The 26,543-nt window shown below is 35.3% G+C and overlaps 2 protein-coding genes, 1 long non-coding RNA gene and 1 pseudogene across 4 annotated transcripts in view; 2 read left to right on the top strand and 2 right to left on the bottom strand.

Annotated features, from left to right (window-relative positions):
- Positions 1 to 7,130: 7,130 nt before the first annotated feature.
- Positions 7,131 to 9,801, bottom strand: LOC106321658 (annotated as a pseudogene).
- A 4,251-nt stretch (positions 9,802 to 14,052) lies between these two features.
- LOC106326278 lies at positions 14,053 to 14,767 on the bottom strand. The gene is made up of 3 exons (XR_001267189.1): positions 14,633 to 14,767; positions 14,299 to 14,515; positions 14,053 to 14,199 (listed from the first exon to the last, which is right to left on the bottom strand). It is a non-coding gene; the product is annotated as an uncharacterized LOC106326278 (long non-coding RNA).
- A 4,497-nt stretch (positions 14,768 to 19,264) lies between these two features.
- On the top strand, positions 19,265 to 26,510 carry LOC106323005 (uncharacterized protein At3g43530-like). Of its 2 annotated transcripts, none has more exons than XM_013761166.1 (2): positions 19,265 to 19,542; positions 25,632 to 26,510. In XM_013761166.1, exons 1-2 carry the CDS (start codon positions 19,504 to 19,506, stop codon positions 26,469 to 26,471), a joined length of 879 nt encoding a protein of 292 aa, XP_013616620.1. In that variant the 5' UTR covers positions 19,265 to 19,503; the 3' UTR covers positions 26,472 to 26,510. The 2 variants fall into 2 exon arrangements, with proteins under 2 accessions (XP_013616620.1, XP_013616619.1); XM_013761165.1 differs by lacking the exon at positions 19,265 to 19,542 and adding an exon at positions 25,060 to 25,547.
- The window catches only part of LOC106323813 (ABC transporter F family member 4-like), a 1,133-nt gene continuing 1,071 nt past the window's right edge, over positions 26,482 to 26,543 (top strand). The window contains exon 1 of the mRNA XM_013761880.1: positions 26,482 to 26,502. Coding sequence (XP_013617334.1) covers positions 26,482 to 26,502 — 21 coding nt within the window. The remainder of the gene's footprint in view (positions 26,503 to 26,543) is intronic.

Here is a 26,543-nt window from a genome sequence, read left to right as displayed (position 1 = left end):
CTCAAGTTGGAGCGTGCAAGTTACGGACGCCCAACTTGTTGAGAAGATAGTGAAAATGTGCACTTCCTAACGCCTTGGTCAACAGGTCAACTAGTTGCTCAGTCGTTCTGACATGTCTTGTAACGATGAGCCGATCCTCCACTGCATCTCGCACGCTATGGCAGTCGGTTTCGATGTGTTTCGTCCTTTCGTGGAATACCGAATTCGCAGCAATGTACAGTGCTAACTTGCTATCACAAAACAGGTCCATAGGCGACTTGTGTGCAACTCCCAAATCTCCCAGTAGGCGTTTCAACCACTTCAACTCTCTCAATGCTGCAGCCATTGCCCTGTACTCTGCCTCCGCCGATGAATGTGACACTGTATCTTGTTTTTTCGTTTTCCACGAGACAGGTGAATCTCCCAGCAAGACTATGTACGAACACAAGGACCGACGACTAAGCGGGCATGATGCCCAGTCCGCATCACAAAACGCTCGTATGTGCAGATCACTAACTGCCTTCAACATGATCCCCTGACCCGGAGATCCCTTCAGATATTTCAGCACTCGTACTACCGCATCCCAGTGCGCTTCCCGCGGCTTGTGCATCACCTGAGATAGCACATGAACTGCGTAGCTCAGCTCGGGACGCGTGATGGTGAGGTAAACGAGACGACCAACGTAGCGTCTGAACCTTGCAGGGTTCTTGTAGAATGGCCCGTTATCTGAGAGCAGTTTGTGGTTCTGCTCCATAGGTGTCAGCACTGGCTTGCATCTCAAGAGTCCTGCTTCGGAAATGATGTCTATTGCGTACTTTCTCTGTGAGAGGAACATCCCTTCTGGTCCTCTAGCTATCTCGATCCCCAGGAAATATTTGAGTTTTCCAAGGTCCTTCATCTTGAAGCATTTGCTCAAATGAACCTTAAACTTCTCCACCATATCAAGATCACTGCCTACAATGACGAGATCATCCACGTAGATGAGGACGCGTAGGCTTTTGTTATTCTTGATGTAGGTGAACAGAGAGTAGTCGTTGTAAGACTGCTTGAATCCGGCTTGCTTGAGTGTTGTTGTTAGTTTTGCGAACCAGCACCTTGGTGCCTGCTTCAGTCCATAGACGGACTTTCTCAACCTGCACACCTTGTTCGGATCGCTTGCGCTGAAGCCAGGAGGCATCCTCATGTACACTTTTTCCTTTAAGTCTGCACGCAATGGTATTAGTCAAGTTTCTTTTTATTTCTTAAGTAATAAAAACAAAAAGTAATAAAATAACACAAATATTTTTCATCGTCAAAGTGCTAGCACAATGAATATACCCTTATTTTATTAGTGTTATGCATTTTAATAAAATTGCTTGTGAAATTTCGTAGTAGTAGTAACTGTTATTTTCAATCATTGATGTATGAGGAAGCATTAGCCTTTCTTCCAACCTTATCTTAGAGCGCACGCCATCAGAAGACTGTTGTCTTCTTTTATTGCGTTTGTGTTTCTTTGGGGAGGATAACCTCTGATATTTCTATCTATCATCTCTTATGACTTACCTATTAGTATGATCTTGTATTTTGTTTTTGTAACATTTTGAATTTTTTTTGTCCATGTGGCTTAATGATACACAGCGTTAAAAAAAGTAACTGTTATTTTTCTTTCAGTATATTTCGTTATCTTTTTAAATATAATAAGATTTAAAATTTTCATTGATTTTAAGAAATTGACATTCCATCAAATTTATGTGTATTCCTTTAAAATCCATAAGAAAAAAGTAAACATGAATTTTTTTTAAATGCATTAAACCCTCATCAAATCTTTTAAACCACTGCAAAAATTATTATTTATGAATTCTTTCAAATTCTATTAAATTCCTAGATTGAATACCACCCCGTAAAATGTCATTTTGTGAAATTAGAAAAGTAAATATTGAGCAGAAAATAGGTGGGAAAAAATGATTGGAGAGTTTTCAAATACAGCGATCAAATGCTGTCCACTGGTTGATTTCTTTTCATCGAGGTACTTACTAGGTCCCACAAATTGTTCGAATTGATTACAGATCTAACGTCTACACCATGTTATACACGCATTACAATTTTATATATTCTTGAAATAATGATGACTCTGAACGAATAGTGTTATATATTTAACTTTTTTTTGACAACACGAATAGTGTTATATATATATTTGTATATTTAGTTGCATAAAGGTAAACGATTAAATATTTTACAAAAGCCACATCATACATGGGTTTTTTTTTTCAGCCAACGTAGGTGGCTCTACTGGTGTACTAAAGGACACAGGATCTTCCAAAGGAAATGGACTCGAAGATCACAAGTTTAAGTTTTGATGATATATAGATAGGAACGAGACTGAATTAATTAACAATTTAACATACATCATGGACCCTTATACAAATAAACTATGAGTACTCAAGATTCGGAATTTCTTCGTAAACACAACAAAAAAGGAATCTTAGAAAAATGTGTAACTAAACGATGATAATTATTTATTCTGTTTTCCAAAAAAAAATGTCAAAAAATATTTTGATTAAATACTTTACAAAAGCCATATCCTACATGTTTTTTTTTTTTTTCAGCCAACGTATGTGGCTCTACTGGTGTACTAAAGGACATAGGATCTTCCAAAGGAAATGGACTTCAAGATCACAAGTTTAAGTTTTGATGATATATAGATAGGAACGAGACTGAATTAATTAACAATTTAACATACATCATGGACCCTTAATTATACAAATAAACTATGAGTACTCAAGATTCGGAATTTCTTCGCAAACACAACAAAAAAGGAATTTTAGAAAAATATGTAACTATACTAGGATAATTATTTATTCTGTTTTTACCGGTGTTTTTAAAACCGGATCGGAAGATGAACCGAAAAATTTTTGGGTCACGGTTTAATATGGTCTGACCGGGTCAAACCTGGTTCAATAATCTGGTTTAATATATTTTTAGTATATAAATTTAAAAATAATGTTAGTAAATATGATACATAATTAAAATATAAATAACTTTTAAACATAAAACATTATAAATATAAACTAGTTTTATGTTTATATGGATGATTTATAGATTTTTGATAGTTTTCGTAGTTTAATAACTTTAAGATCTAATCCGGCTACGTGATCGGTTCATGGTTGAACCAATTATTAGATCCAACTCGTTTATATACCCGGTTCATGGTTGAACCCGGTCTAACCATCGGGTCGGTCCGGTTTTAACAACACTGGTTTTTACAAAAGAAGTCAAAAAATATTTTATACAAACTAAGAAAACTATGAAAGGTTTTCTTAATTAAATAATTAACAAAATCTACCTCTTAAATTTTTTGAAAATTTTATATTAAAATATTTTGGTTTTTTTAAATATAGACATTTCGAACGAAAAAAATAAAAACTGACAAAAAAAATCAAATTTCATTAACCCAACGGAAAAACTCATATACAGATCGAGGAATTCACAGGAGCAAGCTAAAATCCACCATGTCAGCTAAAGCATTCACAACTTTGACCACCAATAGACGCCTAGCCAAAACAGGTCAGGTGTTGCTGGCATCGGAAAGTAAACGCCGACCTTAGCCGAGTCAAGAAACGACCATCAAAACCATAGACGAACACCAGAAAAAATAAAATAAGGAGACCCCAATTTGAAAACATGAAAAGGAAGGAGAAAAGTAAAGCGCTTATAGAGATCGTCAGATCTAACCAGTTTTCCAGTTTGGTTTGATGAGTGAATACGAAGAAAGTACATCCAAACAACCGTCTCGCCTTTTCCGCCACCAGAGTAAACACTACACCTAACACTGCTGCCGTTCTCAAAGCGAGCATGGAGCAAAGGTGGGAAACCCTAGTGGTTCAGATCTGAGATCACCTTCGCCATGACATCACATCTTCTCATTTGGAGAGTTCCCACCACCACATCGGAAGAAGCTATGTGAATTTATAGAGCCAAAAACAAAAAAAAACTTGGAGGGTTGTGACCCAATTCTGCCTCCATAGAGCCTATACACGAGGCTTTGAACCACTACAATCACCCAAAACCCCATACAACTACTAAAGCATTAGACCTCATCATTCTAACCGAAAGCATCAGAATCAGATTTTGAAATAAAATTCATGGCAAAGAAACAAGAAAATAAAAGAAAAAGAGTTCATTTAATAGTGGCCGAAGGTGAAATTAACTCCAGAAAAATCAAGGTTAATCAATGGAATTTGTCTTTAACAAAAAAGAAATGAAAAACAGAGCAAAAAATAACATTGCTTTTTAAAATTAAAAAAAAAATGAAGTTAGAGTTAGAATATTGGTTATAAGTTTTCATTAATAATATTAAAAAATTGTAAGACAAAACTAACATTTGAAAATGATATTGCTTTTTGAACTGAGGAGGTATTACCACAGACATGTTAACATCAAAACTCGTTACAGCTCTATGTTGGAGAGAAGTTATTACCCTCGCAATGAAATTGAAAACCGATCCAAGATATATTTATATACTTATAAATAAATAACATCTAATCATTACAGAGAGAAATTTATGTACGTACAAATATTTCCTACACTCACACTTACACTCTACTTCCTACATCGACTATCTATATCCTTTTTTTTAGATTGGACAGGCAATTTTAATTTTCAATACTACTATTACCTCCTTCTGTTTCTGTTTCATAAAGAGTATTATCATCAGATAATTTTTTACGCATGTTAAAAAGTATTTTCAAACACTATTTTACATTATCTTTAGATGCTAAGTACTTTTATCTCTCTAATTAATACATTAGTATAATGGCTTAGAGCCATACTTTTATTTTTTAAAAATTCATTAAAAATATATAACAATACTCATTTTTAACCATAAAAAAAATTAAAATAAAAAGATTATTAAATCAACTCTGATGTATTCCACTATTTTTACTTCTAAAATAGAACAATTATAAAATAGAGATATATTTCTTTTCAATGTATTTTTATTTTTATTTTTACTTCGAAAATGCATATTTTCAAAAGATTCTATTTAAATTTTATAACAAGTACCTTTTATTTATGAAAGTTGATATAACTAACCCTATGTATTTTTATTTTTACAAGATTTTCATACAATTATGATTTTTTTTAAAGTAAAATTTCTTTACAAGACTATTATATAAATAAAAAAGTGTGATTCTATGTTTATAAAAACTGTATTTTTTTTAAACAGGGAAAAGGCCTGTCGGATGATGCTGGTACGGTGCTTTAACCCCTTCTGGAAAGCCAGACCATAATATCGAGCTAGCAGCTTAAGAAGCAAAGGGACAGTGGGGTGGTATTAAATCCGGCTTATTGTTATTTTGAGCAATGTATAAGGCAACTCAAAATAGTTGTTTTGGTTATAATTATAAAACTTTAAAAATTAAAAGAATATTTTGTAAATAAAAAGTATGACTATATAATAGAAGAATGTTAGTTTTGCTTTTATATTTAGAGTAAAAAATAGTCATTTATTTTAGAGGAAAAAATATAAATAGATTAGAGCACTTTTTCTTCTATTATAGCATTTAAAAGGGAAAATAGTAATGGGTTGGAGACGTTCTTACTACTTTTCACATATTTCAGTGATTATCTATAACTATTAGCATGTTGTATGCAAGCATATAGACTAACCCGTTTCATTTATAGCTATATATATGGCATGAAATGTACTGACCGATCAGGACTAATTAGTGGCGTCGTAATTTTATATATAATCACAATTCACAAGCATCTACACATGCATATTACCTAACGTAGGCCAATTTCGGATTTCATTGTTAACATGTGTAGAAAATATATTCCTTTTATAACGTGCTGAATGTTCATGAACTGAAACCAAACTCATTCATGAGTATACGCAGAAAATGTTTTATTTTTGCCTTTGCAACAAGGGCTTATATGTTTTAAGCATCTATTCAATAAGTGTGTGTGTACATATATATGATATAAGTAAACATATACTCCCTCCGTTTCAAAATAGATGATGTTTTAGAGAGTTTTTGATGTTTCAAAATAGATGATTTTCATATTTTAAAGTATCTTTTAACTTTATCAAAAACTGTGTAACCAATCATATTTTGTAGTATGTTTTGTGATTGGTTGAATAATTTTAATTTATATTTTAATTTATTTATTGTCCCAACCTAAAACTTCATGTATAAGCATACATAAACGTTAGGAGTGACGATCATTAGTAGAGACATCATTCTTTGGTTATTATACAGATCCGGAAATGCGACCAAACATGTGTTGCTAGGACTTAGCAAGTAAACATGCATGACACTTTTACCAAAAAAAAACATGCATGACGCACCCAATCATCGTCTCAAATAAGAGTTGTGTATATACATCGTTGGATCTGTCACGTGCGTTCGTTTCAATTTATGACTTACCTTTACAAAAATAAAAGAGAGTGTTGTACTTTTAGGGCAACGAAGAGGACAGAGAAGGAGATGAAGATTCCTTTTTACACGTGGACCCCAAACCCCATGCTCTCTCTCATTGTGTGCATGTGAACTTTGCATCTTCAGTTTTTTAGTCAGAGCGTGATTATTGCGGGGTTCTTAAAGTGAGATTTTTAGCGAAATATAAGAATTCGTCTCTTAACTTCTAACTAAAAAAGCTAAGAACCGGTTCTTAAAACTTTTATTTAAGAGCTGGTTCTTACCTTTTTTAATTAAAAGTTAAGAGACAGTTTCTTATATTCCGCTATGAACCTCACTTTAAGACCATCCATTGGAGGTGCTGTAACAACCCCCAATAATCATGTTCTTATAAACTTAAATATATACTCAGTTTTATTTTATTTATTTTACCAAGGTAACTGTCACTGAAAAAGAAAAGGGTGAGTAACTCTCGTCTCTCTCGGAACATGATTAATATGAGTTCTTAGGACGAGATTCTTAGTGAAATATAAGAAATGGTTTCTTAGTTTTTTTAGTTAAAAAATTAAAGGACTGATTATTATATTCCGCTAAAAATCACGCTCTAAAAACTCCTCAATAATCATGCTCTAAAAACTTCTCATTCATAATGCTCTCAGTCCCACCTTATAATCAATTCTTTTTATATATTATAATGTAGACAAAACAATAGCAATAATATGTAAAGAAACAAGTACACATCGTCACCAGCAGTCCAACAACAAGAACCATTCATTTATTGGTTCTACAGGCATTAACACTACTAGTTACAGATTTTATCACTTGCTTAAAAACCCACACATTGTCCCTATCGATTAACACTTCTAATTTATTTATTATCCCCAAAACAATTATATCACATTTATTTAATATTTTCAAAATATTAATTTTTCCTCAGTATATAAAAATCAAAGATAAAAAACACCCCTTCCAATATTTAAATTCTCTTCTTCTGTATCAAAACTTACAAAGATTACTAGTCTTTGTTATTGCTCGGTACAAGCTCAAACTCACCTCCTTCCTCTTCTTGATTCTCTTCATCGTCTTCCTCATCATCATATGCTTCTTGGTCAGTACCTTCTTCATCATCAAAGTTCTGATCCAACGGCTGTGGAGGATGTTGATCGGGTTTAGCCGTTGCACCAACCGTAGTTGCCGTAACTGGAGGCCATTGTTGCTCCGGTTGGACCATCAAAGGAACCGAATTATCCGGTTTGACTAAACCGGATGTTGAAGAAGAAGATCCTACGTTGTTGTTGGTGTGGAACTTGTTCCTCTCTCTATATAAAGCATCAAGCTGGTGAAAGTAAGGACAAGTCTTGGAATCTTCAGGGCGTTTCTTATTGCTCTCCTTGACTTTCTTGTAGTATTTATTAATGTTTTCCTATTTTTCTTTGCATCTCTTTGAGTTCCTGCTGAATCCTAACCTTCTCATCCCTGCAGATATATCTTCCCATAACGGTCCTTTAGGTCCATTCTCTTCATATTTTGAATCAAGATTCGTCCTCAGCTTTATCAATGCCTCTATCTCCACTTTTGGCCACTGCGAAGAGCTCAAGGCTCCTGCCGACACTGGAGTCATGTTCTGATCACCATTGTCCGTTTTCATAGTGTCTAAGGCCGGTAACGGCTGAGGAGGGGGAGGAGGGGGAGGAGGTGGCGTTTGAGGCGTTTGCTGCTGTGTCGCCTGCTGGTTGTTGTGGATAACCTGCATTTGCGGTTGTTCGATTGACTGGCATTGAGGGTTCGGTTTTTCTGAAAACTTCTGAAGAAACGCCGTGACCGCGGCGTCTTTAGCCGCGGACATGGAGCGTTCTTGAGCTAAAATCTCGTGCTCGCGGTTTATTCGAGCAATTTCTTGAACTCTCCAAGATTCTTCTCTAACCATCCTCTCGTGCTCACGCTTTTCAACAGCTTCCAAGAACTTGCGTTGAAGCTCCTCTTGCTTACCAACAACCTGTTTCATTAACCGCTCGAAAAACTCCTTCCATTTCCTCTTCCTCTTCTTCTCCCTCGTGGTTGTCGTCTTCGTGTCGCCAACCTCAACGTCAGAAGAAGTCGAATAAGAAGACGAAGACGATGTTGAGTTATCCGACAGAAAGTCTCCAGAGATGTTTGGAAACGAAGGAGTGATGTTTCTTGTCGGCGGTATAACAGTTGTTACCGGAGGAGGAGTGGAGAACATGGAGCTGTTGTTGTGAGGTTGCGATTGCGGTTGATGGTGGTGTGAAGAGGAGGTTGCGTGAGTCTCGAGAGCTTCTAACTGATCGAAGAAGCGATAAGTTTTGCCTTCGGATTTTCCGGTACGGCCTTCTTTGGTTCTTTTGTGGTATTTGTAAACGTTTTCAAATTTCTCTTTACATTTCTTTGCGTTTCTTATGTAACCAAGCTCCCCCATTTTCCTGACAACAAAAAAACCCTCACAATTTAATCATTTTCCATCTCTTAATATATAAAAAATATTCAAATTTGTAAGAAATGTTCATTAAAAATAGTAGTTTTGTTTGTTTAAATATCGGATCAGTAAAATGACGACATATATGTAGTTGCCTAGTTGGGAAGTGGATCAATCAGCATGAGTTTGAGTTTGTGAAAGTACTAGGCCTTCACAATCTTATCATGAATAAAACATTATGTAAATTAACAGCTAATAAATTACAAATTAAGAAAAAAAAATAGACACACCTCAAGAACTATCCGAATCTGAATAAATTTTCGTACATCTCATTGAAGAAAACATTTTACGAAATAAAGGGAAGCAAATTCGCAGAATAAAACTCAAAAAAAAAAAAATAGTTCTACAGAAAAATGGCAGATCTTAAACACTGTTACTTAAACTATAATTAATAATATTAGCTTGGTAATAACCATTTCCATTCGAATTTTTTTAAGAAAATAAAGAATTTTTTTTTCCAAAGAAAGGGACAGAGGAATAAAGGAAGAACTGGAAAAGCACCTGGAAACCTCTTCCCATAAGGGTCCTTTAACGGTTGCGTCTCCAAACGCTATTCCCATGTCAGATCGTATTTTCAGTAACGCAAGCGTTTCCTGCCGCGGCCACCTGTTTCCTCCAAAACCACGGTCGCTCATCTCCTCCGACACCTCAAAAGCTCCAATCGCTGCTGATGTTGCTGCCGCAGCTTCTGTAGCGGCTGACTCGTTATGTTGTAGCGGCACCGTTTCTGTTGCGGCGGATGTGGTTGTACTACCACCCTGCTGCATCATCGTTAAGGGTTTTGATTTGTTCCCCTAGATTTTTTTATTTATCTTTTACGGAGAAGTTACAGAAATTAAAATTTTAAAATAAAAAAGGGAAATAAAAATTCATAGAAGAAAGAGAAAAAAAATGAGAGAGAGAGAGAGAGAGAGAGAGTTTACATGAGGAAGAGGAGTGAAATCTCTAGGTGGAGGGTTTTATGTGGAGTTGAAGAGTTTGTAAATATTAGCTAGCAAAAAAAAGTTTTAAATACTTTTAAGTTAATTTTATTTTATTTTCCCTGGTGATGGATTGCTTGTCAACCTCAATGAGCCATTCTAAAATTATTAATATTATATTTTCTCTCTTTGCATATTTTATTCAATTTTATTACCTTTATTTGATACTTTTCCTTAATTTGAGACACAATAGAATCTTCATAATTTCTTTCTCCTTTATATTTCCAGTTTTGAATAATTATATTTCAATTACAATGTATTACCTTAGCACAATTTGTATACTGTAATTGTGATTTAGATTTGACAACTAACTAAATATCATCAAAATTATCCTAGCTATGAGAAGAAAATTAGAATTATTAGTATTCTTATTAAGTAAGTAAGAGTGTTTCAAATTTTAACTTGATTTAGATTTGTTTGATAATTATATATTTATAGAACTGTATCAATGTAATAGTTAGAATATCATAAACGAGAAAAAATATTGGCTGATTTTGAGATCGTATAATAAATTAAACATTTATACTAACTAAATTATTAAAAGTATATACATTGCTGATTGACCTAATTTTACATATATTACAGTTATGATAAAAAAAATTTAATGATATATTTTTGTATATAATATTTTAAGTTGTTAATAAAATGTATTTAATATATGTAGATTTGAAAAGCGTTACGGTTAAATAATAAATAACATAATTAGAATTTGTATCATAGTGATTTGTATTATTGTTAACATGTCAAAATTTAAATTTGAATCTAATAAATAGAATACAGTTTTAAAAAAGAAATGTAACTACTACCTAATTCTTTATTCTTTTGAAAAAAAATTAAATGAATAAGAAGTAAAAAATTATTTTCTATGTAAAATAAGGTAAAAAAAGAGAAAATGAGAGAGGGGAAAGGAATGTGGACATCTATTCTATTAAAACATGATAATAACCTATTGATAAATGTTATATCCAATTATACCGGTTATACTGTTATATTGTTTTGGACGCTGGATATAATATTCAACCGTTTGTTACCATTTTAATCAAGAGATGGGTGGACTTTCAACGACTTTTATTTTTAAAAACCAACTATAGTACTAGTCTAACCGGAGACTACATGTCAGATTTAAATCGTTTATTATCAAGACTTGCACGAACATCAATATTTGATTGAATCATTAACAAATCATAGAATTTATATCACACATCTGTTTACACAACCAACCAATTTAAATCGATGTCAAAATGTAAAAATATATTATTATTGTAGAGATTTGCAAAATTCTTTCGAGCTAAACCCATACAACAATGATCACTCTCATAAATATAATGGTTACAACTTAATTTAAGTAATCATACTTTTCATGTTTGTCGCAATTTTTTAAATATCAAAGCTCATTTGAAAATCATAAAGGCACATGGTTAAATGTGATTTTATTTAAAGTTAGTGAAGACCATATTAACTCATTTACATATCTATATGTATTTAATAAAATATATTAAGAAATATTTTTTTCTAACATTTTTTAAAAATTTGTTCGGTTTTCAGTGCATATTAGATTTGATATTAGTTTTTGGATATAACATTTTAAGAACAATTCGAGTATATAGGCCATGTCTAATAGAGTATGAGATTTTGATTTTCGAGTTGATTCCAAGTTTGGTCTTTTGGATAAGAATATTCTTGATTAATTATGTTAGGTAACAAGCAAGAAAATATAATATGTTGCAGACTTTAATAATAAAGTTTAAAAATAATTTCTGAAATGCATATGATACAAGTGTATAGTTATGCAGCTTGACATATTTAATATAGTTACCAAAAAATATGATTACAGAAAAAACAAATATAAAAAATTAAATTTCTCAAAAAAATTAAAACAATAAATGTACCCACCCTTAATTAAATAAATATTAAACACACATTTTATTACAAAAAAAATGCAAATATAAAAATTAAATTTCTCAAAAAAAAATTAAAAACAGTTTATCATCATGGATTGTATGTATGATGATGAAAAAGTGAGCACTAAAAGATGCACTATACCAAGATTTTTTTTTTTGAACTTTATTTGAAAAGCGTTACGGTTAAATAATAAATAACATAATTAGAATTTGTATCATAGTGATTTGTATTATTGTTAACATGTCAAAATTTAAATTTGAATCTAATAAATAGAATACAGTTTTAAAAAAGAAATGTAACTACTACCTAATTCTTTATTCTTTTGAAAAAAAATTAAATGAATAACAAGTAAAAAAAATATTTTCTATGTAAAATAAGGTAAAAAGAGAAAATGAGAGAGGGGAAGGGAATGCGGACATCTATTCTATTAAAATATGATAATAACCTATTGATAAATGTTATATCCAATTATACCGGTTATACTGTTATATTGTTTTGGACGCTGGATTAGTTTTTACATTAGTTTTTACATTTAGTTTTTACACTAGTTTTTACATTAGTTTTTACATTAGTTATTTTAAATTTCTGTATAGAAAAATAACTGTAAACTAAAGCCCTTTGTCAAAAAAAAAAAATAACTGTAAACTATATGTACGATACAACATCACATAACCATATACGAAAAATTAATGTATTGAAAACTACGCTAGTCAGTAGTAGTAAACTATTATGTATTATGTTGTATCATTACATCGTTCGATAGATAAAATAATGTGTCAGACTTTGAATCTAGTAACTTTAATTGAAATTTTAACATATTCTCATATATTTTTGGTTGTATAACATTACATCGTGTGTTTAGTCAATTTATTTATTATATTTTTTGGTTTTTCGTATATGTGTTATAATCTGTTTTTAGAATTTGATTAGCGGATTCTCATTAGATGTTAATGTTCAACACAATTTTTTAACTGTTAAAATAGTGATTATAATGTTAACAATGTAACACATAATAATTTTTTGATGTTGTTATATGATATATATAACTAGGGTTGGACCCGCCCTACGGGCGGATAAGCAAATGAACAAAATAATAAAAATATATTTCAAATTTTAATGGAATTTTTAGTTTATTTTAATTATAGTTTTCACTATTTTTACTGCAAATTTTACTATTTATTAAAAATTATATATTTGTTACTATATCAAAACAATTTATAAAATATAACTATTTTACTTTGTTCACAATATTTTCTTTTCTTGAATTTAATAGATTTGTAATTCATTTCTTCTTAATTTTATAATTTAAACAGTTCGAAAAAGAAAAGCCAATTTATTATTTTTTAAGAAAAATGCAAATAGCATAAAAATATGATATTAATTAGGGTAAACCCGCCCTACGGGCGGGCGAATAAATGAACTAATAGTACAATTTTTTAAAAAATGTATAATTTATTTTTAACTTAAAATTAGTATTAACTTTCATAAAAAAATTTACAACAATTTTACTATTCATTTTAGAAATTATATACTTGTCTAATTGTATATTGTGAGTCTTCCTCTTTAAGCATGAAAAAACAAATTTCTCCATTGCTAATGTGCTGTTTAACCAATGTTGTAAACACGTTTCAGGAGAAGATGTGTAAATGTTTGGCTTAGTTTCCACACCCATGGCGTATTTGAGGTGGGTGTTAGATGTTTAGCTGCTAATGTTAAAGCTTATATGAAAAAAAAAGTTAAAGCATATGGTTGCTTGCTGTGTGTCCTTGGAGATTGCAAACAGGTGAATATTTAACAGTCTCCGGTTGACCTGATTGGAGTTATCTTAGAAGAGTTAATGAGAAGCTGGAATCTGGCAGTTGGTTAATCCACGAAGGAGTAACATTTTCAAAGAAACAGGGCGACCAAAATGTATGCAAAGATAGTGGTGAAACACATTTTATAATCTGCCACGTCACTTTGTCTGACAGATTGTCAATATAATCATTTGTCACTACACTGTGAAGACTAAATTCCCTTAGGATTCTTACTTAGGCTTCTAAAGGGATTTGAGGTCACATCCCCGTGAAACTTCATAGGTTAACTTCACTCGAGTTTTTGGATCTAAGCAATAAGTTTCTGTTTGGATCAGTACCACCCAAGTTTTCAACAATGGTAAAGCTTGAAACTTTCAGATATGATCATAACTGAAACGAAAATATATGGTACATTAAGTTAATAAGCAAGTTTAAGAATCTATATCTAAAGAGGATGACTAATTTTTTTTCTGCTACACTGTAAATATCATTAGGATGAAAGGTTTAGGTTTACATAAAGCCTTTTTTGTGAAACCTTGGCAAAAAGAAAATAAACGTTCACTGAGAAAAAAATAAACGGCATGATCAGGAAACATGTTGCACTTCTTAACCATCTCTTGAAACTTCCCTCCATCCAGATACATTGTTATCTGATCCACAAAACCAAATTTTCATGATCGATCTTTGTGTTGCATACATTGTATTTGTGTTGCATACATATATGTAACATTTTTACTATGTAGTCATACCTTTTTCAGCCAAGATCAGAGGGTGTAATGGTGGGGGCATCATCAACGGCAAGCTTGAGTTCCTGCAACTCGTTGAAGTTCAACCATGGCTTCACCCACAATTTTTCTTCGTAAAGCTCCTTCCCAGCCTCAATGATCTCCAGGGACAGATGATGCATGGTTCCTGCTACAACTTCTTCTTTCGTCTTGACCATTCACACAAACTCACCAAAGAATTCTACGATTGGAAAACCCCAAAACATGAATCGAAATGAAAAGAGAGAGATATCTCATCTGCTTGTTACTCGAAAACGATGAAGATGATATCTCATCTGCTCGTTATTCGAAATTTTACCTACAGATTTCTTTGATCAGACCATCCAAACTCTGTTGTTTCCTTTTCCCGTTGGTGCTTTAAAACTTCAATACTAAATATAAATTGAAGTTAAGATTGCTCCGAGTAACTTCAAATACCGTGACAGAGATTGAACCCGCTTTGGAAAGATGTTGTAGGTATTCAGACGTGGTTGCTTGCATGAGCGTCAGCTGCAATACATAACCACAGTCAATCGAAACAAAAAAACAGCTCCCAAAATTTGTGATAATTAGGTTTTGTATTTTTAAATATTCGTTTTATGTGTTTCTACGCCGGGAATACCTTACCTTAGCTTGTCCATACCCTTGAGCTTGCCACCGCTTCCCAAAATCTAAGGAGGCGACCTCGAGGTGCAGGGACATTGACCAGCCTTCAAATTTCAAGAAGATAATCGACAAAATTTGGTCTCGCATAAGAACCAGTAACAGCATGCATGGCAACAAACAGCAATTTATATTGCTCTTCCTCAGATGTTTGGCGAGATAGAAACTTATCAGGAATCTAACTCGCGGGCCAGTGGTGGCCTGAGGACGTGGTTTTATCGATGTCGATAAGAACTTGGGTCGTTTGGGGTCGTGCAGTAAAACTTGCTAAGAGTTTAAAGCTAAAATAAAGTTAATGAGGGTTCTAGCCACTTGAGGCTGAAAAAGTAAATCTTGATAATAGTATGAATTGTGGACAGTGCATGAAGAGTGTATAAAAAATCTTGTGGTTATACAAGTTTATGAAATAAGCTGTGATGCGAATATAGTGACTCAATATGAACTTTGATAATTTAAAAGTTGTAAAAGTAATGCAAGAATATATTTACTGACGCAATTTATGTGTAAATAGATTGAAGATAATTGTTTACCGATTTAGGCGCTTCCAGTCTTGGTGGCTGCGAGCTAGCGGAGAGGAAACGGTGTTGGATGTTCGATTATGTCTTCCTTGTAGTTGATGAGGGGTTGAGGTGGTTGTGGATTATTGACTCGATATTCGTGTTCAACTCACACTACGCCGTCGCAAAGCATATTACGCTGACATTTTCGGTCTTGTTTTTTAAAGGAAATATTGTTTAAACAACATGAGATCTCTAAATAGTTCTGTATGGCTTGTCCATATCTGTCATTTTCTTTTACAGGAAATGATTCATATGTCGGGAGGAAATGTTTCCATGGTTGGGAGCTTCTTTCATATGATATAGATAAAATTTATTCGCTTCTTCTAAGGATGTGATCAAAGTAGGTCGAGATCATTTGAGGCCGGGCTACTTCTGCAGTGGACGGTTATTTTTCATAAAGAAGTGGGTAGATTGTTATTCATCGCTCTTTCGAAGATCGAGCTTATCTTAGATCGACATCGATGCTTTTAAGAAAGCGTATCAGCCCATTCGAGATCAAGCCATTTGGAGATCCGATTTGTTGTTTTCTAGGAACAAGATTCTTTACCTGCTCCTCGAGTTACCTAAGCTCGTCGGAGAATGAACTCGATGCCTTTATCAGAGAAGGGCAACCTGTCGACCCTTTGTGTCTCACGAGCTCATTAGAGATCGAGTTCGTTTATCTTTTAATTCAGATGTGAGATCTGTTTATGCTCAATGTTGGTTGGATCTGTGTCTTACACAGATCATATCCAAGTGCTTCAGGGTTTCAGGAGCTTGATAGCTCGAGAGGTTTTCGCGTTGTTCTTGGTCGGTTAAATTGATTGGAGCGCAAACTAGTGGGCTTTCAGGTTTGAGCTAGCCGATCCGGTCTTTGTCCAATCCGTCGAAACTCAGCATGTGGTGATTTGGTTCTGATTGAGATGCCGACCAGACGTCTCTTCGGTTTAGATATATACAGATCGTGAGATGGAAAGCTCGGGAGCACCTGGGAGATTCTTGGTGGCTCGATCGTATTTGTCGCCCGGGCTGCGATCTCGATCGTGACGGCTCATATTCTTTAGACTTTTATACTGGGAATCTCCGAGTCTCGTATGGATTATTATCTCGCTTAGGGAATGTCTCAGAGTTGGTACTGTAATGATCGGAGTTAATATGGGACCTCCATCATTTTATGATCGGGATATCGTAAGATCGAGTGATGTCGGATCCCCTCGGATCTGATGGTTGGATCGCTTGTCCTCTACGTCTAGTGAATGAAATGGCAGCTGCCTGCGATTCTCGGTTTCGTTGTTGTGGATCAAGACTACTGCAGCTGGATCTGATCTTTTATCAATCGTATTATGTATCGGATGATCATTTCATCAGTCTTAAGAGAGATATTAGTTTTATTGTCTCGGGTGAGGAATTGTCTTCATCGGTCTTGAGGCATCAATTTTGTTGTCTCTAGCGAGACATTAGCATCATCAGTCTCGAGAGAGGTGTTGGCTACATCGGTTTTGAGCGAGATGTCGAATCATCAATGAGACGTCAGGTTCATCATGGAGGAGACATATCGCAGAGATGAAAGGAGCATGATGGGATTTATAACTCCGTTTGAGAAATCTTCATGGAGGAGAACTTTTGTATATGTCTTGTGATGAGTCGTCTCTCTAGAGAGAACATGTTGATATCTTCATGGACGTAGTTACTTGGTGGGAATGTGTGATTCAGATTTCAATCCTCAAGCCCACGAGACATTTTCCTCGGGATGTCGTTTTCAGGCGGCCTCACAGGTCGTTACAAACTCGTAGCGGCTGACCCTATTATGAAGAGGTGTTCGATCTGGAGACTTTGTATGAATCGTACTTCTTCTTTTTCCACCAATCACGTGGTGGAGAGAACTGTATGTGTATCTTTTGTTATTGTCTTTCTCGCCGAATAACTGCACGAAGTTGGGCTCGTTCTTCCTTTATAATGAAGATTTCATCTTCGCTTTGTACTTGATGTTTGTTATACGTGTTCCTCGCATTCAGCCTTGACTCCTTCCTTGATCATTCAAGTTACAAGATATGCGGAGTCTTTTAGACTTGGCCTTTGATATATGCCAAAGATCTCATTTTGACTTGTGCGGGTTTTTATCGACGTTGCTGGCTGAGGTCTCATGGGCTGGTTTAAGCTTAACTCAAGTTAACGCTAACCGGTCGTCTAACTCTTCTGGCGGCATAAATATAACCAAGAATCCTAGACAGTAAACTGATTATATTAGGCAGAGAATCTCTAGTTTGAATTTAATCCTTGAGAAGTAACACAACACTTTAGAGTTTGTGCACTTAAGATGAATGGGATTTAGAATCAGTAAGCTAGAGAAGTCCTCATTGCTTTACGAGATCTCAGGGGGCCGTTTCCGCCTTAACTTGCCTCAACTCGGGTTGATAATAACCGTTTTTTTTTTAATCCTTTGGCGGGATGTTGTTCCCCCAGTTCTTCAAGTGAGGGGACGAGGTTGGAGAACCGAAAATCTTTTTAGAAACTGAAACTCCAAGTCGAGTTTCCTTTAAAGACTTCGCAAAGTCGTTTTCTGTCTGGTAGCGATATCGTGCAGAAGAGATTGCATTAAGCGTTTGATATTTGCTTGTTTGTCGTGATCGAGGCATGAGTTCGGTCTAAGCCACTAGATGTCATTTTTTCTGAAACTACTTTGTCTATCTCTTTAATAGTAGAAAACGTGTTATTGTTGTCGTCTCTCTTGCTGGGCGAGAGGTCTTTGTTTGATCACATACGTGTATCTTTTATCATAGTATAATATGATCTCGTCTCCTTTATAACACATACGGAGATGGTTTTACGTCATAGAAAAGATCATAGCGAATGGTGTGCCATCAAGTCGGGATCTCGTGGGGCTGTGTTCATGGCGGAAGAGAACTGCTCCCACCAAGTACATCGTTGTATTTGATTTTCTTTAGCTCATGGGCTGTTCCTTGTCGTTTCTTTATAAGCACGTCTACATCTCGTTTACTTTGTGCAACAAATATCAATTGTTGCATGTCTTTCATCTTTAAATGATTAGCATTGTTTAAATGCCATGTTGGGGTAGTCGCACGGTGATCTTTTTGATGGTTGCTCTTGAGCATTGGAACTATTCTTCGCTGGACGGTGAGAGAAGGTTTCTTGTAGTTGTGGTTCTACGGCTTGTGAGCTCGGGTGAGGCGTCGATTCATCGGTCTTGAATGGGACGTCGAGTTTGTCAGTTCTCGTTCCATACGAGAAGTCGGGTTTGTCGATTCTCGTGGAAAGTTTGGTTCACCTTTTTGACTGGCTGAATACATATCGGACTTCTTGTGAAGTCGTATCAAGGAGAGAAACAGGAATAGCGACCCCTTCTCTGGCTTGTGTCCGTCTCTTTTGGGAGGTGACAACCTTTGTTCCTCTTAACTCGTAAAATAACAATGGTGACGTCGTGTTGATTACGTAAGAGGAACTTGAAATGTATTACGTTGGAACATCGCACGATCACTCGTGGAACGAGACGCGTCGTTGAGATGATTAGAACATAAAGAGAGTTTCTCTTTCATCTTGGTACAACGCATTTTCCTTCTCGTTCCTTCAGTCATGGGGTCAAAAAGATTATGTCTTTACTAGCTAATAATTGAACGTGTTTGACTTTGCTGCTGGCTTTCTTCCTCTTTTTGCTTTCGGTGGAAAAAAGGAATAATAATTATAGCAAAAGGTGCCTCTCGTTTCTTGTTCTTTTGCAGGTTCGAGAAGATCCTTGTTATCATAAAAGGACAATAACCTATCTCTGTTTAGAAATGTCTCCATCTTCCAATAAGAGGTTTTATTGAGCTTTTTGGCAGGAAGAAGGATTATGGTCTAGTCAAATATGTGACCATATCGTGAAGCAAATGACGAGCATATAATTGTCTTTAAGAGCCGTGCTCCTCTTCTTTGGAAACTGAAGAACTCTGGTTTCTCGACAGCTCCTTGATAACGAGATCTTGAGAATTGGATGCACTTAGTGTTTATACACAGTCAGAGCGTGCTCGAGGTACTGTATTTTGGTCTCTTTAAGATTCTTCCTCGCTTATGATCATTAATTGATCAAGGGTATCTGTTTCATGTATGCCAATGTTGTTTTCTTCGTCATCTAAGCTGTCCAAGACAGTATCAGCGATTTCTTGGCTTTGTGATCTGTTTAATCAGGATATTTGGCATCCTTCGGACTTACGCCACATATCGTTGATATTCATTTCAATGTATCGGTTCGGTTAGCAAACTTTCCTCGTGTTGGGCGGCCATTTGACCGGACCTGAACTCGGGAGGTCGGACTATCGTAACTCGTCGAATTTCTTTTATCAGTAATAGAGATTTGATTAAGCTTAGGTCGGAATCGAATCTCATGTGTCGTTCCTCATTTATGATCTAGTAAGATCGATGCCTCCGTGGTGTGATGGCTCGTCTGTTGTGGTTTCGAACACATATGAGATGGATCTGTTTTCGTGCTTACAAGCCTTAGATCGGTTTTTAGTAAAGACACGAAGAAGAGACAGGGGTTGAGATCGATGATTGCAGTCGTCTCTTTCTTCTGGGGGTGACCGGTCTGCTCGATGATCTAGGTGAAGTTCTGACTTTGATCTTCGCGTCGTTGGAGAGATCAATTTTATCGTTTCATGGTTTAGTAGAATCGATGGCAGCGGAGGTCGGATCGGGTTCCAAGCAAGGATGTCTTTTGTCTATCTTCCCTACAGTCGGCGCCAAAATATAGATCCTAAAATCTACACTAAGTATTTGATCGTTTTTATTTGTAAAAAAGGGAGGTAAGAACTTCGTGGGCGACAATATCCTCAGAACACAACGATAGAATTGGGTTCGATTCGTCGAGAATGGACTTTGTTCTTTGTGCCGAATAACATCGAGATCTCGAAGAATAGAAGGATCGCGACTGAACTCGGGGTCGAGCTGCCTACGTACCCTCGACGAGAGATCAAGTCTAAACGTAGTTCGATTGTCATCATCTCGAGTGAGATGTCGCTAACTTTATCCTTGGAGGAGAGTTCGTTTATATATCATAGCAGCTGATCTATAAACATATTTAGAGATCGAAGTCGGTTAATAAGAACTCTCGTCCTCATTTATTATAATTATCAGAGTTCGACGTTGCAGGCTAGAACTCTCGTTGTTGAAGATTACGGAGACGTCTTCTCATTCATGAGTGTCGTGACGTTTTTGACTTGGTGTCATGAAATAAATAATCTAATATCTCTCTTTCTCGTTTGGTAATTGAATAATGGAAAAACTGTTTAATCATTACATGGGGTAACGATTAAACCATGTGTTGCTGAGACCGAAGTCTCTCTTTCTCTTCATGTTTCTTTATTATTTTGTTTATATGCTTTTTCTCTTTGTTCAGGTCGTGGAATCCCCTTCCTTGTTAGTTCCAAGGCTTCTTTTATACGAGAGTAAAGCTGTTGCAAGAAACTTGTGGTTTGTTGCACGTGTTCCTCTTCTTTAGCTTTGATTCATTCTTTATAACTATCGATTCCAAGATATGTGGAGAATAATCCTCTTGATCTTTGACTCATTAATTCTCCAAAGAACCTCGGGCTTTATGGACCGACGTCGCGTTACGAGTTCTCTTCAGCCTGTTTAAGCTTAACCCGAGGTAGTCGTTAACCGGTATTCTTATTCTTTTGGCGAGAGGTATTTAGTGCTAAATCATGTATCAACAGTAAGGAGTAGGCATGAAAATAAATTTATTAACTTGAGAATGCAGAGTCTAGTTGAAATTTGAAATACACATAAAAATATAAACCAGATCATGGTTTCACTGAGAAGTTGTTGAAGTTATTGGTAATGTGAAAATTGAAAAAGCCTGTAATGCAACATAACAGTGAGAGTGTTCACTGGACTGTCTAGTCTTTGCGTGTCTTCTTGGCAGATCTCCTCTCCTCTTAATCTATTTCTTCCTCTCCAGTGTTACTGGCATCAACAGGGGTCTCAACTGAATCATAAACAGTAGCTCTTTCTCCATCAACCATGGCAGCAGCAGTGCAACCTCTTATGGTCCTTCATTACTTTCACAAACCCTAACATTGCAAAATATAAAAAGAGGTGACAATTTTTTTTTGATAAAAGATAAAAAAGAGGTGACAGTTTAGAGCAGCATGTTGTTTTATTTTTAATAAAAAAATTAGAGTGCTTACTTCTGCAGTTAAGCACTGCTTGCGCCACTCCTTGTCAAAGTAGAAATGAGCGCCTGAGGTAGCGTTGAGAGAGAGAGAGAGAGAGAGAGAGAGAGAGAGAGAGAGAGAGAGAGAGAGAGAGCCTTGTATTTTACACCGACCATACAACAGAGATCATAACTAATTAATCAACAGAACCCAACTATATATAATACAGAACCAGAAATCATCAACATTCTCTAATGGTCGTGGTAGTTGATGGTATGAGAATGTTTAAACTATAGTCTAACTAAACTTGGTCCGAAAAAAGAAAAAAACAGTCTAACCTAACTTATTAATCAGTAACTCTTCGAATGCCGAAACCATCAATCAATACATAATAAGTAACCAGGAATCATCAACATTCTCTACCGACAGTCGTTTGATGCTCAGAGAATTTGTAAAACATAGTATAAGAAGCTATAGAAGGTTAGATTGGGACTATATATTAAAAATCTTAACATGGCCTAGCAGCTCACCTCCAACCAACATAGGGCTAATATTGATCGCCAAAACCACCTTAGCAGCTGTAGAAATTACTTATCTACTCTGATATTAACCATCTTGAATTGTCTGAGTGTGATCATTGTATGTTGTCCTGATATCGGAAACCTCACCAATGATGTCTGTTAAAAAAGGTTATCTGGTATAAGATCTATGAATACTAACATTAACTTATAACGGACGGAGTACAGATGAAGACGTACTTGGAAGCTCAACATTAGTATTAGCTAACGACATGAGTTGATCAACAGATTGGAACCTGAACATCTCAGTAGGGATCAGATTAGCAACTACATGCACTTCAACCATATTTGTAAACTTGTTTAGCCGGATAGCCACAGCAGAAAATCCAAGCTTGAAACGGTTGTTGCTTTTAGTCACATCGAATCCACTGAGCTCATACATAGCTCCCTCTCTAAGAAGTTCTCGGAATGTGTTCAGACGATGGACAGATACAGATGCTTGGATGAGAGAAGACTGCGAAATAAGGATATATTTAACAAGAAGCTAGAATCCGATGACATAACAACGAACGAAGACGTAAGAGAGAAACTGGTAAAAATTCATGACCATCCAAGAGAAGCATATCAACACCCATTAGTTCACCACTCATCTTAACATTCCTCCCTTCCCAAATCGGAGAAGGCATGCGAGAATGGTTCGAGTTATTTGTAGGAAACGGAGAACTGGGAAGCAACCATCAACCCTGACCCGCTTATTTATAGGTTTAAAAAATGCTTAGAATCCGAACAGATCGAACTCTGCGAAGGAATGAGAAGTAGTGGAGAGAAAATTAACTGAGCATAAATGAAAGGCTTAATGACTTAAACATAAAGAGTGATGAAGACGTTTCTCAGATCTCGTGTACGAAGAAGAAGCAGTGATTAGGATTATAAGGTCGCGGCGTTGAAGACGAAGAAGCATGGTCACGTCTGACTCTGGGCCTACCATAAAGAAGCTCCAACTAAAACATTATAGTAAGCCCAACAAATGTTAAGTTATGCTTCCATCGATAGAGCTCACAAAGTCACATATACAAAACAAAAGACAAAGCCCAAAAAATATAAACCGTAAATGATTGTTAAACGCAGGAGAAACTGTGCTGACGTGGCGAATTCTCCTTGACCTAGTTTTTTTGGTAGCAAGAGGAAAAGAAAATAAATGTCTACTTTATATTAATAGATGAACGTTTAATATATATATATATATATATATTATTTTTTAGATGTGTAGTTATGTAATTGAATCTAGTTGACAATCATTATTTTTTTATTAGAAGAAGGTTTTTTTATTACAGACATCTATTTAACAACCGTGCGTAAAGTCGGTGGTGACTATTAATTAGTTGGTTTTTTTGTCCGTCTAGCAAAATTGTCTGGGTATTAGAATAATTTAACAATTCTCATTAGTTCAAATATTGTCATGATTAAAAATTGAAGTTTCATTAGAAAGCTTAGCGCGCAAACTACTTTACAGATACAAATAATTTAAAAGATTATTTACATATTAAAAGTTTGAATTAGGCATGGATGTTCGATTTTTGGTTCGGTTCCGGTTCCGGTTCCGATTCAGTTTTTTTGGTTTTCTATTTTTTGGTTTTAGAGATATAGGAACCGTTCGGTTATCTATAAAATTCGGATCGGGTCCAGTTCGGTTTTTTCGGTTTTTGGTTGGGTTTCGGGTTCAGTTTTTTTTGTTCGGTTCCGGTTCCGGTTCGGTTTTCAGTTCTCAATTTTTATGCCCATGCCTAGTTTAAATCACTTCTTGGCTATTAAAAACAGAAATTTTGATGCAGTTAAGATTAAAATGTTTACAAAAATATATTAAATGTAAGCTGTGTTGTCGAGTTTTCGCATGTTGATTAAGGTAAATAAAGTATGTTAAAAGCTAGGTTGCATAGAAATTCGGGTGAATGTCCGGTTCATGTTTCAGAAGCGTTTCAGAATCATATTTGTTTTGGAAACTCGTGGAAATACATTAAAAAAAAAATTTCAAATTTTTTTTATATTAGAACTCCGTGAAAACTTGTGTTACGATTTTAGAAATTCACAATTATGTTTGGGAAACACGAAAAAAATTATTTATAAAAAAAATTAAAGATATATTTTGTAAATATTAATAAATATAAGGATATATTTTGCAAAGAACGGAATATTTTATATTTGTGCACACTATTCTTCATTTTCTATCTAGACGAAGTTTTTCATAGATGATCCCAATCATGTATGATATGTTGGAAGAGATCATTTTGATTCATTAGATGAGATTAATTTTTGGATACTTGAGACTAAAATTCTTTCTCTCGATGAATTTGAGCTGAAAGCAGTTATGTTTGCCGGAGCTAATGAAAATAAAATTGAAAATAATGTTATTAATTATTGATTTGTCGTTATAGATTTTACCTTTAGTTAAACTACATAATATTTATATATTGAATTTGTATTATTTTGAATCTTTTTTTTTATGATTTTGATATTTAACTATTACTTATTTTATTTTGTAGGTTATCTGTTGGTTTGTATTCTTAGATACATTAAACATAAGAAGTTAACTGTACTCATATCACTAGTAGAAAAATTGTCTACAGTCATGGTAATTTTCGTAAATAAAGCTAAAATTTTGTGACTATATAGTGCAATAGACACGAAAAACCATGGCTATACGATCGTGACTATTTTTCTACCGTGATTTTTTTGTGACTTTTGCCACATACAATTTGGTGCCTACGTGACTATTATTAAAAATATATATATATATGTCTTAATTAATTATAAAATAAAATATAACAAATAAAACATATATTTCTCCGGCGAGCCACCGCTTTGGTCACCTCCGCCTCCGGTGCACCTCCGAATCACGCGTCCACTAACGGTAACCTCTCACTCGTCTCGCCACCACCGCCGCCTAGCCTGGACACACTCACGAATCTCCATTTTCCTCTTCTCGATCTCACTCTCCTTAGCTCTAAACAGGCTCCTGTGAAAATTCATTTCGTTGTTCAGAGGACCAATTCGTCACACTTCCTTCTCCGGCCACCACTTCTCATTCACGTTCAGAGGACCAATTCGTCACACTGCCTCCGACTCTCACGCCACCACCGCGTCCGCTTCGTCACGCCACCACTTCTCCTTCGTGTTTCATCACTTCTTTCCATTTCTCAGATCTGTAAAAAGATAGCAAGCAATTAGTATAAGAAGAAAAGGGTAACAAGCAATCTGCAGATACACCTTCTGAAGATTGTCCTAGGATGTGCAAGAGCCGGTTTACAAAGAGTAGCATGAAGGGCTATCCTTTGAAAGATATATATGCTGCACTTGGACACACAAAGGTATATGTATATATACTTTGTAGTAGAAACTAGAAGAATATAATAAAATTTAAACTGATTTTCCTTTTCCGTTTTTTTTTCCAGGTTATTAACAGTGTGTTGGTGCCAACTGTGGGTGAGGAAATCATGCTGGCTCGTATAATTGATGAGGAGCGAGAGTATCATTGTGAGGGAAGCACAAGTGATACTTGGAACCACTGGCTAAATGTGAAGCAGAAGAATATATTTTGGAAAGAGCTATACGACTTAGATGTTGCTGCACGAGTGTTTAAAAAAAAGAAGGACAAAGAAAAGGTGACGTTTTTAGAAGATTCGTCTTCTAAATCTGGGTTGGAGAGCTTGAAAGCTCTGGAAGAAAAGATTTTGGGGGCCATGAGTGAAGGGTTTTTTGGTCTTAAATCAGTGGTGGAGGCAAAGCTGGGTGATATGGATGTGAGGATGAGTAAATTTGAAAAGAACCAGCGCCAACTTAGAAGAAGGGCTAAGAAAATAGAAGAAAAGCTGACTTCTATTGAGAGCAACAAAAATGAGGAGAGGAACTATGGTGAAGATATGGATTTTGGATGGGATGATAGAGATTATGGTAGAGCTGAAGGGAAGGAAAACAGTGAGAAGGCTAAGGAAGACAAGGAAAACAATGAGTCTGGCGAGGAAAAGGATGTGGTCTCGGGTGGGGAAAACAGTAAGGATGGTGAGAAAGAAAACAATGAGAAGGGTGAAGAAGAGAAAGACCAAGAACCTGAAAAAGACAAAGAAAACAGTGACTCTGTTGAGAAAGGCGAAGAATACGTGGAGGAATCAGATGGAGAAAGTTCTCTGTTAAGGCTTCAGGAAAGAGTGAGAGTGCAAGCGGAAGAATTTTGGAGGACAATTGATGATGAGTCTGAGGCTGGGGAAGAGGTTGAGAAAGAGGGTGAGGAATAGGCTGAGAAAGATGTTCAAGAAGAGAAAGAGGGTGAGAAAGAGGCTGAGAAAGAGGTTCAAGAAGAGAAAGAG

Source organism: Brassica oleracea, chromosome C2, assembly GCF_000695525.1.
Source record: "Brassica oleracea var. oleracea cultivar TO1000 chromosome C2, BOL, whole genome shotgun sequence".
In the NCBI taxonomy this organism is placed as follows: Eukaryota; Viridiplantae; Streptophyta; class Magnoliopsida; order Brassicales; family Brassicaceae; genus Brassica; species Brassica oleracea.
The sequence above is the reverse complement of the archived record's forward strand: the minus strand, read 5'-3'. Positions and strand labels throughout refer to the sequence as shown.